This window comes from Zosterops lateralis (assembly GCF_965231275.1).
Source record: "Zosterops lateralis genome assembly, chromosome: 6".
In the NCBI taxonomy this organism is placed as follows: Eukaryota; Metazoa; Chordata; class Aves; order Passeriformes; family Zosteropidae; genus Zosterops; species Zosterops lateralis.
In genome coordinates, this window is record NC_139761.1 from 40320186 (window position 1) to 40338985 (window position 18800).

At 40.1% G+C, this 18800-nt stretch overlaps 2 protein-coding genes across 2 annotated transcripts in view; both read right to left on the minus strand.

Moving 5' to 3' along the window:
• Positions 1–1790: 1790 nt before the first annotated feature.
• LOC310910160 (astacin-like metalloendopeptidase) lies at positions 1791–10070 on the minus strand (the record flags this gene model as incomplete). Its single annotated transcript, XM_083862617.1, has 7 exons — positions 1791–1822; positions 6629–6854; positions 7270–7385; positions 8360–8487; positions 8881–8965; positions 9073–9251; positions 9985–10070. 7 exons carry the CDS (start codon positions 10068–10070, stop codon positions 1791–1793), a joined length of 852 nt encoding a protein of 283 aa, XP_083718743.1.
• A 493-nt stretch (positions 10071–10563) lies between these two features.
• PRDM11 (PR/SET domain 11) overlaps positions 10564–18800 on the minus strand; it is a 95532-nt gene continuing 87295 nt past the window's right edge. The window contains exons 8-9 of the mRNA XM_083863466.1: positions 11702–11755; positions 10564–10875 (exon numbers count right to left, since the gene is read on the minus strand). Of these exons, the coding sequence (XP_083719592.1) occupies positions 10640–10875; positions 11702–11755 (290 nt within the window). The 3' untranslated portion in view covers positions 10564–10639. The remainder of the gene's footprint in view (positions 10876–11701; positions 11756–18800) is intronic.

Consider the following 18800-nt stretch of genomic DNA (forward strand, 5'->3'; position numbering starts at 1 on the left):
GCTTGTAAAAATTACAACTAGGTTTCATTCAGAAAGGAGTATTTTAAGCTTTCTTGCACAGCTTCATTCCTATGAACAGCTGTTTTAATTCCAAGAGATTAAAAAGATTACATTTGGGAGTTTAAGTGTAACCAGAGCATCCATTTTTTCTCCCTTTGGGGCAATCAGCGTTACACTCCTGTGAATTAGTCATGTTTCAGGTTCTGATAATATATCTCTAGCCTAACCTGTAATACCTTACTTGAATCAGGTTTTGGGGTTTCATACAGCTTTTCACGTTCCTGTAAACAGCTTCTCCTTTTACTCCTCTCACATAATATAACCCTGAGCTTGCAGTCAAAATGCAGTGTTGATGGTGGGTTTCCACAAGCCAGGTCTATCAGTTACCCCCATCTTAATACTTCTGTTCCACAGCCCTATGCCCTCATGCCATTTTGCTGCAAGTGGTAATTTACAAACGAGATAAATTACATCTAAACATATTAGAAAATCTTTTTACCAACACTCATATGTGCATTTGAGAGGTGGATTTATAAAGCTAGTGAAGGCAAAGTATAGCACAAAGAAGAACCACTGATATTTAGAAGCTGAGGGCTTCGAGCCAGTTTTGGACTGCTTATAGCTAAAAAAAGATAATTTTGAATCTTTATATTAAGACATTCATGAATCTTCCTAAAACACATAAGATTCTTAACTCCTTTTGGCTAAACTCAACTGAAAATTTTCTCTAAGTTTGCCATGTATAAGAACAATAAAGTATACAGCAAATGGAAGCTCAAAAGTCAACTGAAAATATTTATAAACACATATCTCCTTGTGTCAATATTCTCTCAGAGTTTATTTCTTTCAATTTAAATTGATTATAGAGAGATAATGCAACTGAATTCAATCATTACAATCCCATAACACAGTGATGTAAAAGGTAATAGCTATAGATTAAAAGCATCCAAAAACATGTTCTAGAAGACAACAGTGTAATGGAAGTATGCATCCTGCACCAAGACAGACGACTGGAAAGAAAAGCAAAAGATTCTGCCATCAAGTGGCTTGAGACAAGAGTCAAAGCAAGATTGATTGTGACATGAACTGCCAGCAGGACAAGGCAGCAGCAAGATCATGGAAGAAACAGACACAGACTATTGATGTTCACATATTAACTCTCAATACAGGTAGAGAGGTAAAAAATAAACACATATCATAGAAAATAACTCCCATCATATAGTTACTGACTAAAACTAGGCACCACAACTCTGGTCTGTAATTCAGACTGAAGCTTGAGGTGAATAGAAAGCATTATAATGAATCATACAGTTACCTAAACATCCTCCTAAGGTTAAAGTGCTTCCATTGTGCAGATGGTCTGACAGTTCATGAGTCTCTATGGTACTTTCTCTCTGGTTACCTTGGTACCCTACCGCAGAACCATCCTAAGTCTGTCCTAAACCACTGGCTACCTAAAGAACAACAGCATTCCTGATACCATTTTATTTCCTGCTCACAGATCCCTGAGTGCAGTGAGACCTAAATTGCCCTGATCAGCTTCACCCAGGACCTTCTTCCAAGCCTCACACTCATGGGCCCGGGAGCCTCAGCTCAGACTGCAGCTCAGACCAACACCTTCAGTCTCTGGTTAAGCCATATGGAAAGTGTGTCACTCTCCAGCTGTCACAGCTGTGCCTCTACCTGGCCATGAACTCTATTCATCCCAGCCTGTGGAGCAGTTTCACTGTTTCACCCTGGATCTCCCTTGTCACTGTGGACTTCCCTCGTGATCGCTGGGTTATATCTGCCTATTCCTTCTGATACTGGCTGTACAATTTTCCTAAAAGAGACACAAAACAGCCAAATTCAGACAACACCTATTTTGCCCATTGATGCTAAATAAAAATGCTTTCTTTTAATTTCCGTTGTTTGGTCTCTCACTCTTATATCCATCACTTCATGTGAAAGGACAAGCATTCATTGAAGATGTAGAATGATATTACTGTTTAATGAACTTCTGATTGTGCTTTGAGTTGTAACTATTTTCCTGGATTCACCTGCTCAAGGACGATGTCAATTGCTTCAAAGCTTGAATGAGATTCCAAATACTTGTTATGAATGACTGTATGCACTACAATTGAAGGGCAAAAGGGAAGGTTGTGGTTTTGGTACTTTTATTTTTAATTTTTAACTATTCAAACTAGTCAAAAAGGCAGACTAAAAGCTACTACCTTTCTCTAAAGCAAAAAAAAAGTTATCACTCATATAATTGCCCAAGTCTATGCAGTGCCTAGTAAAGAAGAATTCAGACCATGAGGGAGAAACATACTGAAATAAGAATGGGAATTAGAGCCTTCTGCCTCCTCATAAAAAAGCCCCTCATGTTCAAACAACCTGTTTGTCATTGCTAAAAAGAACACATATTTTTTCCTGCTGTGGTAATGGGAAAAAGGGAAGGCATGATCTGTAGCTGCAAACTTTCTGGCACGTGAGTGCAGGATTTTCCACTGACAGGTCTTCTGTGCTGTTGCTGAATGGGGTATAGACACTGTGGTCATGCCATAAACACTGCATTCCTCCAAGATCCTTCTGGGTGCTGTGTCATGGGAATTATGTCTTTTCTTATCAATACAGGCTGTTCTTGTAACCCTTGTTTGGCTGCTTCTTCCAATGATTTCCCACACGTGCACATTTCCATCCCCACGGCATTCCTGGAAACCTTTGTATTTCATTCCACAAAGACTGGCCCAGCTGGATTGCTGTGGATGTAGTTTGGGGAAAGAGACAGTGTCCGGAAAGAGATGTTCTGCTGCATCCCTGGGAGGCTTTGCATACATGAAGTTTTCCACATTCCCAAAGTGGTTTTGGTTCAGAAGTCTCATCTCACACCTCTCGGGTAGCACCCCAGAAATACAAACTTGCAGGGGAGCCTCAAAATGTGCCTGGGGCTCTGTTCTGCCACTATAGTTTCCAGACTAGGACTGATGCCTGAGGGAGATGCCCACTGCTGTCCCAGAGAAGACTGAGCACTTATTTGCATACGAGTTCAGGACAATTACCATCATGATTTGTGATGCTGCTCTCCCTACTGAAATATTCTCTTGCTCAGTAGGTGTTTTCTTCAGGAAGATGGTGTCTCTGAAGACAGTGGAGCTGCATTATCTGATATCTCTTCTGGAGATAGTCAAGGATGAGGAAGAGGATTCAGACATATCTGTATGTTTGTGTGTGTGTGACAATGAATGTTTGAAGTGAACGGGGCCTGTTCAGGGGTAGCCTTGTGAAACCACACCTGGGCTGACACTCAGGCAGTCCTGCAGCCCTGTGTGTGGGGCTGTGCATGTCCCTAGAGCTGGAGAGAGACCCCCCACTTGCATGAGGGAAATATCACACTTTGGTATAGGGCAGTAAGTAGAGATGTCATCCCACTGAACAGGGCGGCTTCTACTCTCAGGTTGAAATTGGGACAAGGGGCATTTATGGTCACAGCAAAGGGGATGTTAAAGTCCTCAGGATAGAAATGGTTTTCAGGCACAAGCTGCCTGATACTGCTGTCCTTGTACCTTCCAGCTGATGGCTGGACACCAGGTCAGGTAGAATCAGTGACTGCCTGGGCTGCAGATCCTGAGCTGCTGGTATCTCATGAGAATGGTCCTGGGGCAAGAGAGTGGTCACATCCCTGGGCTGAACCTTGGCTCTGTTTCTGTGACCAGCTTTAGGCTTGTCCTGTGAAATAAGGATCAGACCAACTCCACACAGACCTGGACTTGACTGCTTCTTAGCAGGGAAGTGGCTTCTGTTCCAGTGGAATTACAAGGAGAAACTTCAGGCTTTTAACATCAACTGGGTCTAATTGTTTCTTGGCACAGGTTGCTTAGTTTTCCTAAAAAGAAAACTTTTTAACTATTGCAGGAATTTCAGCAATACACAGATGATCACAGCTATATTAATTTCTCACCCATTGCCAACAATATTTCAGAACTCTTACTGAAGCCATCATTCCTCGTTCAGGGGTAAGTATCTGAATCACCTGAGACTAATTTTCTCTTCATCATGTGGAACACTGTAATCACACCTGAAATTCCTCTCAAAAATAGTGCTAGGATTTTACTCCTCACGCACTGGCTTTGCAGTATTATTTCCTCCATTTTGTTTTGCAGGGGCTTAGGAATCAAAACTGGCAATTTTTTTTCCTAGACCTGCATTTTTAACAGAATTTTAGAAGGATTACTCATGATGTGTTGATAGCAACACTTGACTGCTCAGAGTAATTCAAACAATACATCAGAAACTGAACTCATCTTGCAGTGTCTGAAGAACTGAAGAAAAGCCTGTTGTAAAGCAGACTCAAGATTGCTGTGTTCAGAGGCATTTGCACAGCCACTAGTGGGTCAGGAAGCAATATTCAATAGAATTAAAACTTCTCTCGAGACCTGACTGATTCTTCATCATGTAATATAAACACAGACAGGCCTTTTAAAAATTCTTTCAGATTAAACCTTTTTGGTGCCTCCTTAACAAAATAAAAGAATAAAAAAATATTTTTCATTTTCCACATAAATGTTACTCTGAGATTCAAATTAATTTCCCACTGCTCTTTTGTAGAAATGTGTTTCCATGAGAAAAATTTCAAAGTTTCTAGTGTAACAATGTAAGAACAGGAAAAGTATTTCTTTTTTTTTTTTTTCAGACTTAAAAATACTAGTATTAAATACCCAGGTTAGTCATATATTTAACTATCTGTCTATTCTACAAATTAAAATAGCAGCCTATTTTGTTCTCAAATCTCTTACAGGCTTGTCTTGGTCAAGAGAATATAATTTTAAAAGTGTGATTGCAGGCAAGACTATAAAATAAGCACTCCAGGAGTTGTGACTCTCTTGCAGCTCTCTTATGAGATCAGAAGAGAAGAGCTTAGCTACTTTCTTGACAAAAAATTTCTTCTCTGAACATGTGCATGAGCTCTGGTAGCATTATCTGGTCTACTTCCCATCGTGTGATAGGCTTAATTATCTCTGATAATGGCTTGTGGCTAAACAAGCACCCTCAGCTCTCTCCTGCCTGCCAGAACTGTACAAGGAAAACTGCAATAGGAAGTACCAGTTCTTTCCTGGAATTAGATTTGTCTTGTCCACCTCTCTTGCAATGAAGTAATTTTTGGAAGCTGAAATGTTAGGCTTGAATAGGACTCTGTCCAAATCTTCTTCATGCTCAAGACAGTGAAGACCATAAAATGATTTTTTAAAGGTTGGAGCTAATCTCTTCTAACAACTAACAACTAACTAAACCCATGTTGATGTCAGTGGTATACTTTAGAGACAACCCCATGACTGTATGAAGGGGGCTAAGAAGTCAGACCACACTGATAGTGAGCTTGGCTGGAAGTGGGTACTGGAAAAGAGAAACGGCAAACCTTTTTAAAATGAAGATTTTTATTCATATGTTAAATAGAAAGAGGCAATAACTTAACTTTCGCAGACAAAAGGAAGAGCACACCAGATGTATAGAATTTGTACATTTATATGGCTTGGGAAAAAAACTTTTTCAGGAATATGAAAACTTTGATTCCTAATAGAATTAAATTTCATACTGATCCAAGCCAAGATAGGAACAAAGTAGGAAACACATAATTTCAATATTCACAGAATAAGTTCTTCTTCATTAAGTCAGTTACGGATGCTAGCTCTTCTTTGGGTCCTCACTGTAAATGAAATGAGAGAATAATTAGCTTTCAGAGGTCTCTAAACAAACTGTAGCATCTCTAAAATATGTACATGCTAAATCACATTTTATCTGGCAGCTAAGATTGCTTTATATTTGTGGGCACATAAAAGTGGCACAGGGAGTTGTTTTATTTTTCTTTTTTTCCATAGCAACGGTGGCAGAAATAGATTTTACAAAGAGACAATGCAAAATTGCTGGTTTGGTTTGGTATATGGTCAAGTTAGTGCATTTCAGTGGATTCATGTAAACCCTGTGTGCTTGTTCCATGGCAGATACAAGGCTGCATGACACTGCTGAGCCTCCTTTTCCACCAACACCAGGTGCACTGTTGTGCAGTTGTTGTAGGCTGCAGTCACACACAGAAATTCCTTTATTCCAGCTGCTACACACTAACTCAAAAGCCTGTGGTCACTTGTTTGTTTACTTGTGGCCTTAGTTCTTAATTGAATGAAGAAAATGTGCTCTAGCTGGAAAGGTTCCAGGAATCCTGACCATGGAAATGCTACCTCCATTCATTGAAGATCTGTCTCAGCCTCTGAACTGTGTGATTAAAAACTGCACCTTTTCCTGGGAAATGATATATTCAAATGCTGCATTATGATTTATTCTCTTTCCACTGAGCTAGTAACACTAGCAATGTCATTAAATTGATTGCCCTTATTGGCACTTGCTTTGGAGTGGCACATATCTGAGAGGGAAGGTGAACAGTGAATCACCTGGCTAACACCACTAATCCCGAGTGTGGCCCCATCTGCATGAATGAATAAATGGGGTCAGTGTAGAACTGATCCCTTATGTCAAAAGCAAGGAAGGAAGTGATAACCCTCCTGGAGATCAGTTCTTCAGTGTTTTTCTGAGTGAATAGAAATGTTGATTTGATATGGGCTGTTTTCCTTGCCATTCTCCTTGTTCTGAGACTTACCAACAGTAAAAGTGGCATGGAAACCAGAAGCTGTATAGGCACCATCTGTGATGAACTCTACAAGCAAAAGGTTACTAGAACCAACTAGGCGACTGGGTATCTTTGATCCACAGGTATTGTCCATTAGAACTGGAGAATACTTGCTGGATCCATCATAAACTTTAACATAGTCACCCTGACAGCCTTTAGTTTCCTGCAGATTAAAGGCTTGAAAGTTCAGGGAAATCTGGAAAGGAAGAGAAAAATCAGCTTTTAATATATAAGTATACTTCTTTCATGGAATGTCCTTTAAAGCAGACAGAATCTAAACTGTAGGCAAGCACAGACTCACAGACTGGAACTGCATACCCAGCTTTGCCTCTCTTCCCCAGAAGTTGCAGGGTTCAGATCTAATCACTAAATGCTCCCATGCTCAGAGAGCATGATTTTGTAAACCTGAAGCCCAACATATGGAGGTTTTTCAAAATCACAACTCTGCATTGTCTTTGCCTATACTTGGCTTAAGTACATAAGAAGTAGAGACTAGTCTGAATATTTCTCATGAAGAAGATCTCATCTGGCAACTGCTGTACCAAGCACAAGATGTTTAATGTAGAGAGAAGTTCAGCCATATTTCAAGACCACTGTTAAGCTGTGGTTACCCTTTTGGATCGGGTTCGGAGGAGCCAGACACAGTTGGTGTTATCTGAGTAATTATTTGGGTAGTTGGCAGAATGCAGGGATCCAGAAGGTCCATCAAGAATAGTGCTGCAGCGACCTGAGGAAAAATGTTTACTTCAGAATTGCAGAAGTTTTCAGTCATTCACAACTACAATCTCTTCAGAATGGACTGGTCTCTGTTTCCTGATCTGTCAGCATTCATTTCAGAGTACTGGTACATCTTAATTAAAAGGAGGAATCATATTGTCCTAATTTTCACATAATGCATCAAAGAGGAAAGTAAAGGAGTGCTCTGAAAAGCATTCAATTTTTATTGATTAGCTCTGTCTTTAGCTAAAGAGATCTCATTCTGCAACTCTTTATAATAGAGTGTGAAAGGTTTCAATTCACTGCAGTTGGTGCCACTGTTTTCCATTGAGAAGGGGAAGTTAAGTGATGTCAGAAGAGCAAAACATAAATATGATGCTTCTGCAGTGCTTAAATTCTAAGCTTAGGAGGAACACTTGAGGTGCAAGAGGGTAGCACTTTAATCAGCTTTTTCCCTCTGATTGAATAAATTTCTGCGATTGTATATAAAAATTTCTTCTAGCAGAGGTTGCATATAAAGAGTTTAAACATACAAACTTAGAATGACAAACTTGAAAACTGAACAAGACACCATGAAACTGTTCAAGTTCAAAGGAGCATACAACTGTTTTGTTTTGGCTCAGGTGTTAAATACCAGCTGCCATGAGGAGCAGGGAGGTCTGGCTCTTTTGGGATTTATAGTTGTCTGCTGAACTGTGAGAAACCAAATTACTCCGTTGAAGTTTAAAATGTGGTATTCAGTTAGTCCAGTTGCATAGCAGACACTTATGCTAATAGCAAGTGTGTTTGATTTAATTAAGAGGCAGCTTCCATTTTTTCACTAATCCCAATGTGCCTCCAGCTTCACCTTTGCATTCTCTCCCAGAGTAACCCTAATGGGTACCAGGAATTCATGAGAATAGTCTCAGTTTGATGAAAACCCGCTGTCTCTGCAATGTGCCCAAATCTGAGTTGAAGATAACAGGGTGGCTTTGAGATACTTACTGCAGTTGTAAAGTTTGTTGATTTTGGCCACATCCAAGTTGCTCATCCCTTGTCTCTGTCCAATATGTACGGATGCATCAGGAATTGGTACAATAGTTGGTTTCCCAGTGGTATTGCTGAACGTGTATCTGAAAAGACCCATGAGAAACAATGTTCTCTAAGCACCATAACTTCTTTCAGGATTCAGTAGGATGCTTTGGAGGGAGAACAAGAATTGTATGTAAGCTGTTGCTGTGACTAATAGTGCTGTTTAAACAGGTCCCATTGAGATGTCCACCAGTAAGCAGAGGCAATGTCCAGATGCCCTCCTTTGCTCCCAAGCCCAGCAGTGGAGGGCTCCCTAGTGGAAAGCTAAGGAATAGTGTATCCCAGTCCTAGGGAGCAGCTTGTCTGAACTGACTCACAGTGTTTTTCTCAGAAGGGGAATTGGGGAAACTGGTAATTAAGAGAGAGTTACGGTATAAACTAATTCTAATGTAAGATTTGAGCTTTTAAAATAGTAATATCATGGTGCTACTTACGGGCCATAGTGCATTACTGAGGAATAGTCATATGGAAGACCCAGGTTATTGGAGCTTTCAAATTTCTTGAAGTCTGGTCTGTCAGCTGTAATATATGATATTGTACTTAGAGTGTGCTTCTTACCTACTCCCTTCAGGAGCAGTAGGATGTGTCTACACCATTTCCTACATAGAGGAGTTCAAAGTACTCACGAGGACTGATGTACTGCCACATGATCTTTACGTGTTTATCTCTGTCACTTCGAGCGTGTTCGTGCAAAAAGCCCAGAGCATGCTCCAGTTCATGCTGAATTACTCCTTTCCACATGCAGCCTGCTTTCATCACAGAGACAGTCTGTCCACCTCCTACTCTCCCATAGTTGGACCAGCAGCTGAGAGAAATATTGAACAACAACAGAAGACTTATGGGATTTTTATTGGCAGGCAGGCAAAGAGACAGAACAGAGAACCTTGCTTCATACACTTCTTCTGGGAGTGGAAGGATTTCTCTCTCCACTGTGATAGTGTACAGAGGCAAAAGTGACCATGGCATATAAAAGAATGAAGCATATCATCATTGCTAAATTTTTCTGGAAGACTCTTGTTAGGACAGAGGCTCCTGAATTCTGACTTTACTGTGATTTTAACTTTCTTGAAATAAGTTGGGTTTTTTTCAAAATGCTAAAGGCAGTATCAGAGCTCAAGACAAGATGGACATAACATTTTCAAGCTAAGTGTTGAACAATTTTCTCAGAAGCCCTAATTCTGAGCTTCATGGCCAACAGTGTGATTCAGAGAACTGTTTATTTCATAAGTTGAAACTGGTTTATTTTTGTAAATAGAGTGTTCAATGTATATTGTGCTGAAGTGTGCACTATGCCACACAGAAAACATGAGCTTAGACATTATTTCCTCCTTAATGGTGTTTTCCCATGATTTGTATTACTTCAGTGTCTGCAGTGAGTTCCTGATGTACCTGATGAGCCCTTGCACTACTAAGATATCCAAGGAAGATACCTTGGCACTGTGATAAAACAAAAGCCTCTCTGAGGTCGCACAAAACCAGTGTAGGCAAGGATTGAAAAATAAAGTAGAAATTACTTGTTAATTTATCATTCAACTCACCCATCCGCAGATCTAATACTGAGGTAGTCACGTTCTGCCTTGCGCTTCACAAAATTAATGCAAGTCAGTGCTTCAAATTCTGCCATGGCATCATGAATTCCTTTTACATGGCTCTCCTCTGGGGAAGAAAGGGTTAATTTTAGGGGTCACTAGCACACATTAGCAGAAGTCAGCAGAATCTCACATATTCCCAAAAACAGGGTAAATGAGGGACTGAAACATTAGCCTAGGTTCTTTCTTCTGTTTTTGGCTCAGTACTGAATTTTGCTTAAGATTTTAACAGCCTGGCACAAGATCCTCTTTATCCAGATATTTGTCCAAATGCATTCGGGCACCTCTTTTTTCAACAACTTGTTCTTAATTACAGTGGAAATTTTTGATGTATCTTACTGGACACTTGGAGGCAATTATGGGAACCTGTTTTGCTGATGAAAAGCAGACCATTGAACTCCACTGTTATAGTCATGAAGCTTATAAAGGCAGGTATTCTGGAAGACACGATTAGATGGGATGGTTATTGTTGCCTCCAAGAGACTGTTTCAATACATGATGTAGGTGAAATGTCTGAATGAAATTTGATCTATTTCTGCTTCAGATTCTTGTAACTTAAAATTTATCTGTGCTTGCACAGCATAAATAAATCCTTAAAATTGATTTATTCAATTTTCTGTGTGCTCACAAGATGCAAGTTTCTCTCTGAAAAGTATTGGACAAAATCCATAAAAAAAAAAAAAAAAAATTGAAATTTAAACCCACCGTAAGTAGGATCCAATACATAGGGAATACGAACAATCCCATCACTGGACGGGGGCCAGTTGCACTGGCGACAGTTGATGGCACTGCGACCCCTCCGTGGAACTATGTCACCTTCCTGCAAGAGCTGAGAGCTGTCTGGTGAGACAGAAAGGGTGGAAACATTTCAGCCATAAATTGCTGGACACTTGTTAAGCACACTTGGAAAAACAAGCAGTCGCAATAATAAGAGTGATGTTTTACTCTGGCACTATTTAATCATCCATCATGTAACATTGAATGAATGGCATCAAATATCTCCCCAGGAAAGTGCTGGGCAAAAGCAGAAGATGCCACTAAGGAAACCCAAGAAGGTGGACAAACCAAAAGCAGGAGTGTTTTCAGCAGAAAACTGTAGGAATATTTGGTGTCTCTTTCTACAGACTATGTTATTTCAAGTAAAGTCACTTGAATGACTCTTGGAGGAGAAAATGTGAGAAAGACAAGCTGATAGATCAGGGAATGTTTGGAAATGATCAGGGAAGAGCAAGTCTGGAGCAGCAAGCATGGAACTGACCGCAGCTTATCTAGGAGTCTGTACTGCAAAGCCACATGATGGCTGAATGCAAGCAATGCTTCATCCAAAGAAAAAAAGGCAGTCAAACAACAAAGCATTCAATTTCCCCACATTTTCTCTTTATGTCCAAAGAATGACAAAGATGTTGAAAGCTAAAGCTGAAGAAACTGTCTGAATAGTTTCAGTTGCCTCCACACCTAGGAGCATCTCCAGTACTGACACAATAGTTTTGAGACACTATAGGGCTTTAGCAGACCACACTGTAATCCCACTGGTATCTCTTACATGGTGGTGTGTAAGATGGGAAAAGCATTTGCACAGATTGTGGTAAGACATCATACCTCCCACATCACCCCAAAAAAAGCAACAAAGACAGGCCCCTTTTGGATGGGAACTTGGTGGCATTACCTTTGTTAACTTTCAGAATTTTGTTAAAAATATCTTCGTCCTCCTCATCGGTCTCTGTAGGCAAAGGAGATTCTGTGTAGAAACACAAGAGTATTACTTTCTCATTCCCAGGAAAAACATGAGTCCTGGTCTTTTAATCTGATGATGTGTGATTTTTCCAGTGATGCATGTAAAACTTACAGGGCCTATTTAGGGACTGGAGGGATGTTCAGTCATGCAGAAGTTTGTTCACTGACACAATCTTGAGAATCTCCCAGCTGTGGTTATTTTGGCTAATTAATCTAATCCCAAGAGCCATTCTCCTTCAATTATTTCATTCTCTCCTTTTTATTTTTCCTAGCCATCATATTTTTAGGCCTGAGATGGCACAGCTTTATTCTTTACGAACAACTCACAATCAAATCCCCAACATAAGATACCAGAAAAAAGAAATGGATGGAGAGCAGTCCTACTAGTTCTTGCTGAACATGATGACCTCTTGAGAAACCCTCAAAATCAATGAAATTGGACCTGCATTCCTGTTCCACAGGTCAGACTGATGTCCCCAGCTAAGCCCAGCATCAGGGACTCATGGCCTTGCTACCAAAATCAGCCAACTCTGCAGATTATACAACAATCTTGACATCAATAAAAAGCAGAAACACATGACCTCTCTCTTTCTTCTAACCTTTAGAAGTGACTTAATTCAGGACATTACTTAAGCAGAGCTATTTTTAGCAAAAGTAATAGCTGAGGTTTTTTACCAAGGCCAAGCAATTAACAAAAACCAAGAGACTTTGCTTTGCATGAAACGTTGTGGTGAGTGCATTCATTTAAAATTCCTCATAAAGGTTAATTTGTGTAAAGCATGTGCTATTTTCTGGACTAAATGAGTAGATAAAAATCAGTATGTCCCCTCAAATATGTACCTGTAGATGGAGTAATACATACCGTATATATCCTCTTGTGTAGTAACCTGCAATAATGATACATTAGAATTATCTCACAATTTATAATATAGCATTATATTAAATAATGTAACATATAAATTATCAACAGTGCCCAGGCTACCATTGGAAGTATCTTTCACTAAGGCAGCTTTTATATACTGTGCCACGTATAAAGTAGTACCACTGGGTGGTAGATACTCTTCTTTGGTACCTTTGCAAATGGGGATATCATAATCATAAAGGCAAATGCAATATGAAGTGTGGAATAAGTGTCAGATACATTGTGATGCATGGTTGAGCAGAGAAGACTGCTGCACAAGTGTAGAACAGGGGGAGTACTGGAGTCCTAACATTACTTTCCACAATGCTGAACCCCAAAGTGATCAGAAGAGCTGAATTAGCTTTCCTTACCTCAGTAGGTTCTGTTGCTGCAAAAATAAGGAGAAAAAAAAAAAAAGACAAGCATTAGATTCTGAATGCAACTTCACAGTGTTCAACAGCATAGACCTCCTCAGCCATGGGAATGCTGCCTTTGGCAGATCCCTTTGAGTGGAGGGGTATTGTGTGCACCAGCTGATGCACAGGCACAGAAATTAAAAAGTTCTTTAATCAAACAACTATGAAAATCCCTAGTGAACTGTGCTGAGGAATGGAATCCTGATCATTTACTATCTAAGAATCAGCAAAGCATTTTATCAGTTTCAGTGTGGAAAATTACAAAAGAAACCAGCGACAAAAAAAAAAAAAAAAGTTTTTTACCCAGATTTCTCTGCAACAGGTGCAGGCTAACCAGCTCAACAATATCCCCATGGTTCACAGTGTGAAAGAATAAGGTTATAACATGTGATGGAGGCTATAATTTAGCATGGGGAAAATAATCTCAGCTTCAGTAAGTACCTGACAGCAGCTTGGTACCATTCTGAGTCCTAAGGTGCCTTTTTACTGTGATGCCTTTTGATTTTTACACAAAATGAGACTCTAGATACAAACCAGAAATGAAAATCTGACCTGACATTTCTATCTTCATTGTTATAATATAAAAAAGTTTAAAATTCGGAAGGACCTTCAGAGGTCATCAGTTTGTCTGCTTTCCCTAAGGCAGAAACAGTTTTATCTGTATTACTCCTGACCACAGTTTGTTTGACCTGTTCTTAAGTATGATGGATGTGTTGCAAGCCTATCTGGCAATCTCTTCCAGTTTCCTAATAATTGCAGTCTTCCTTGTCAAAGTATGAAACAATTTTGCTTTTCGTTGAAACAGAAAACAGTCATGTAAACAGTTATTATTTCCAAGCCCATCTGTGCCCTAAATTTTACAATATTTTTTTCGGTAAAAGATACACCAAGCTCTATTGCACCTTGCAGCACCATTCCCTTTTCTAATTATTGCTCAAACGTAATGAGGAGATGTCTTCCTTTTCAGACTCTATCTAGCACCCACAACAGAATTGCTTTTATTGAGCCAAAAAGACTTCAGTCTGTGTTTTCAGACTGATACTTCAGTTATATGGCAAGGGAAGTCCACTGTAATGATGGTGGTTTATTATAGAAAAATTCAGTCAGTTCCCACCAGCTGCATCAGAGAAATCCATGGCACCTAAAAACATTCTGCAGGAAAGAATGTTTTAGAGATGGGTTGACCAGATCCAGAATTTATGCACCCAAGAGGCACTAGATTAATTGAGTAGTCAAAGTCAGTGGAAATTAGGCTCCAGATTCCTAGCCACATAAAGCCTGCAACTTCCTTTTAAAACCCAAATGAGACACCACAGAAGGCATCTGCCATCTCCTTGATGAAATGAACATCTGGTGTGATAGGGCTTTCAAATTTATACAGCTCACATTTTCCCTACACTCTAAATACTGAAAGATGTCTCAAAAGGCACAAAAAGCAGTAACAATGATAAATTAAAACTCATTGCAAGCATTTGTCCCAATTAACCTTCAACTTTCAGTCTGAGCAACTGACTGCCTTGAACTTGAGCAAGTGTGTCCCTTGGTCCCACCTAAATATACTGAACAGTAATTTTATAACATCCCTTTTTTCCCCATAAATGACAGTTCAAAAGCAGAATTTGTCAATTTTCTTTTGTCACTGACTTGCTCTGACTATGTCAAGCAAATTTTTCCAAGGTGTCTTCTTTTCACACACATTGCACCCAGCCTGTTAGTTTCTTGCTGTAGTTAAAAAGCCTGCCTACAGTTTTCTTTCCATTGACCTCTGGAGGTCTGCAATTATCTCCTCGTATTTTGCAAGTTAACAAAAGCTGTTCAGCTAAGCCTGTTCCAAACCAGAACAAAGCAAAGCTTTCTTTGATGCCTGACATCTCTTTCTCATACAGCTGCACTGAGGTAAGGAAGGAGGCAAATGATTAGCAGTCTTATTATAACATTCAATTAATGAAAAGGTATCAAGATGTCTAATTAAGATTTTATTTTCAAGCCTGTGAAAGCACATCTAAATTAACCTAATAAACCATACCCCAAAAGCCTGTGTAAAGCACATCTTTGTAAAAACACATCTGCACTCAGGTCAATAACAAGTTATGAAACATAGCCTCATTCAAAATGCCTGTCAGTGCTTTCACATGCTCTAAAAACAAGTCAAAACCAAACATGTAACAAACAGTCAAGAAATAACAGTTGTTTTTAAAATACACTATAAATCCTACTTACTTGCTGTGCTGTTTTCATAGTTCTCCTGCAAAACCAACAGGTAAAAGGCATTAATTATTCTTCCATATAGCTGACAAATGCAGCAACAATAGTATCAAAATCAGGATGAATGGAGGAGCTAAATCATTACATTGCATTTATTTATTATTACATTACTAACATTTTCTTGCAGAAAATTTACCAAAGTGGGCCTTCTGCAGGAAGAAGAGATAGATGAAGCTGCTCTCACCTGAATAGGGAAGGCCAGGGCAGCGTGGAGCAGAAGTGCGGTGAAGATGAGGAGCAGGGACCCCTTCATCTCCATCGTGCCGTGAGGACAGCTCGCCTCTGCCCGCCCGGCAGCGCGGCCGCTACATATACCCGCACAGCCTGCCCTGCCCGGCCGGGAAACCTGCCCCAGCCAATGGAACTTCAGCAGGAAACAAACTTCTTTTGCTGCCTCAACAGCCAGTTTAGCCCCTGGGCATCTCCCGGTGCTGCGCTATCGCTGTCGCCGCGAGCTGGAGCATCCCTGGGTTTCCCACGGTCATTAGAGCTGCTCTCTAGAGCTGGCTCAGCCTCGTGCTTGTGCTGCCATGCACTTCCTCTGCTTCTTGGAGGATCTTTCCTGAAATGTTCAGTCTGACTGTTACCGCATAGGAAGCCCTTGTTCCTGGATAACTCTCCAGAGAACTGGATTGTTAGGATTTCAGAGAGTGAGTTACTTGTTTCTTTATGTCACTGAGATCACAGAAGGCCATCCATGACAGGACTGTGTTGCTTTGAAACATAGAACGTGTGGCTGGCCAGTGAACTTATGACTGTGTCTTCCCTGAGACAGCTCATCGTTCTATAAGTACAGATTTTTGGTTTTTCCTGTGTGTTTCTTGATGTATCACCACATCAAGAGCGTCTCCTGTGTTCCATTATTTCTGGCAGTGTGACAGTTATAGGTGCCCTTATGAGTTTTGTGACCAGCAATCAGAGAGGGGGAAAAGAGAGCAGCAGCATAAGCGGCACTTACTCGTTTTGAGAATGATTAACAGATTTGTTTTGCTGAAGTGCACTTGTCCAGAAGTGGAGTGAACTTGTCCAGAAGAAGCAAGGGAGCAGATCTAGCAAGAAATGCTTGTAGGAGACAAAGCAGCAACCACTGAGCCTCTTTTCACAGCAACCTCTTCTCACAGTAAAGCTCTGCTTAATGAACTATTTGCTGAAGCTGCTGTAGCTGGGAAAGCATCTGGTCTCCGATACACTTTTTGGTGTGTGTCAGAGTACATATTCATGCATGGAAAAGGAAACTGAATTATAAAATGCACTGTTTCTGTCTCTAGACCATGCTAGTGCTCAGATACCCTCAAAGTAAGTTTTAAACCCACCCATTCCTTATTTCTGTATTGAATAAGATGTTCTAGAAATTCTCCATGTTGGTGAATGAATCAAGAAGCAGCAGAAGGCTTTTGATCTATTCGTCTCCTAATCATACTCAGTCAAGAGTAGTAATCAGATGGAAATGAAATCTGAATTGTGTTGAAGGGGATTACTCTTTATTTTAGTGATGGAAAGTTCACAGTGCACACTGCTGACAATTTGGATTGACAAAGTTCAGGGATAAACTTTTATCATCCCCACAAGGAGGCAGCATAGGGGGATATTACTTTTCCTTTTCTGTCTCTGCACAGCAGCTGAAGGTCTGCCCTAGGTTAGCAAACAGCGAGGTGGCACCTGGTCCTTGTGACCATGAAAGAGCATCAAGGAGCCATTGTCAGCATGTTAATCCTATTGTGTGTCCTTTGTGCACATAAACGTTCTCAATAAGCAATGCTAAGTGTCTTTAATATTTGTCTTCCAGAAGGATGAAAACCTTCCTTGTGCTGAAGCAAGGCTGTGCAGTTCTGGTCTGCGGTGGGAGAATGGTTCTCCATGTTTCTCACTCAACACAAGGAACAAAGCAAAAATACATGATGCCAGATTCCTTGGCATGCCAAAACCACACCAAAACACACTGCAACACGGGGCTTGTGCATAATCTGCTTTCATTAGAGTTTAGAAGGGAAAAAGGAAAAATCAGACCACTCTCAGGGAAAACCAGTCCAGGAGCAAAAGGAAGGATCAGAGGTAGTGAGGGCATAAAACAAACTTAAAAAGCAAGATAGGAAGGTTGGTAACCTGAGCATCTTTGTAGCATGTTATTGGGAGAATACTACTCCTGAATGACTGATTAGCTGCCTGTGCTCAGGAAAGAGTGAGGGAAAAAGGATGCAGCACGTTTTATCCTGGACATGTTACTATGCTGACATACTGAACAGTTCATGAAATAGATTGCTGCATGCCACGTTTTCCATAAGCTAACAAATAGTGCTGGTGGGGAAGGTGGCTTTTTGGAATCAAGGATGTGGCAGTAAAGGTTGCAGCTGGCAAAGAATACAGCAGAGCAAGGGAGAGTGCTGGTACTCATGGGTCCTGCCAGTTCTGAAGATCTTATCACTTTGTGCCTGGTATTATATTCAATATTTGGTTATTTTCCAAAGTGTGGTACTCATGGGGGAGAAACTGTCAGCAGATCTGTTTTCACTAACCAAAACCCACTCTAATTTATTGAGATATTGCAAAAACTGGACATAGTTTTGCTAGATACAATAAAGCTGGTACCTCTAGTAGAGAAAATGCCACAGAAATAATTTTGAACCTTAGGAACCAAAAAAGGACTTCACAAAGAGAAGCTGTCTTTGCATGTATGCAAGAAAATCATGGTGGAAATTTTGTCAGACCCGAGTTCTCCCATCAGTATATCCCAGTTTCTGGTGGACAGCAGGGATTCCACATATTTTGAACATGCGAACAATTATTAGCAGATGTCCAAAACCAACAACAAAACGTGAAGCAGTACTTGAACAGTGTCATAGTCTGCAAGCACTCTCTCAGCAAAAAATAGCACTGCTCCTAAATGACAACTACAAAACTTGGAGTAATGCCTGAGGACATAGACTTGTTTGCAGAAATCTCTAGGCATAACCAAGAAAATAATATACAGACATACCACTTAAAAAAAAATATTTCCCTTCTGTTGATAGTGGAATTTGCTGCAAGTATATATAGTCAAAATCAAAACAGCAGATGCATGAAAGCTACAACAATTCTGTAGAACTCTTTCAGATTTTGCTCAGTCATATGTCATTTAGTCATATGTGTTATTCTCTTTGGAGTTTTTCACTGTAAACAGCTCCTGAAATATAATGTAAGCCATCAAGATTTAATTTTGGAAAGAAGATGCACTAATTGCTGTGCCATGAAATGCAGGAAAAAAATAATTCCAGGAGCTAATAGAAACCTTTATGTTGAGCAGCTTATGGAAGTTGTGTGGTAGCTACCATAACTGATTAATGGTGAGACACTAACTAATCTTGAAAGTTTAAAATCATCTGGCTTTACCAAAACCAACCATTGAAGCAATGGTATGGACCACATTACATAACTGAAATTGCTGTGGATTGGCATAACATGAATAAAAACCA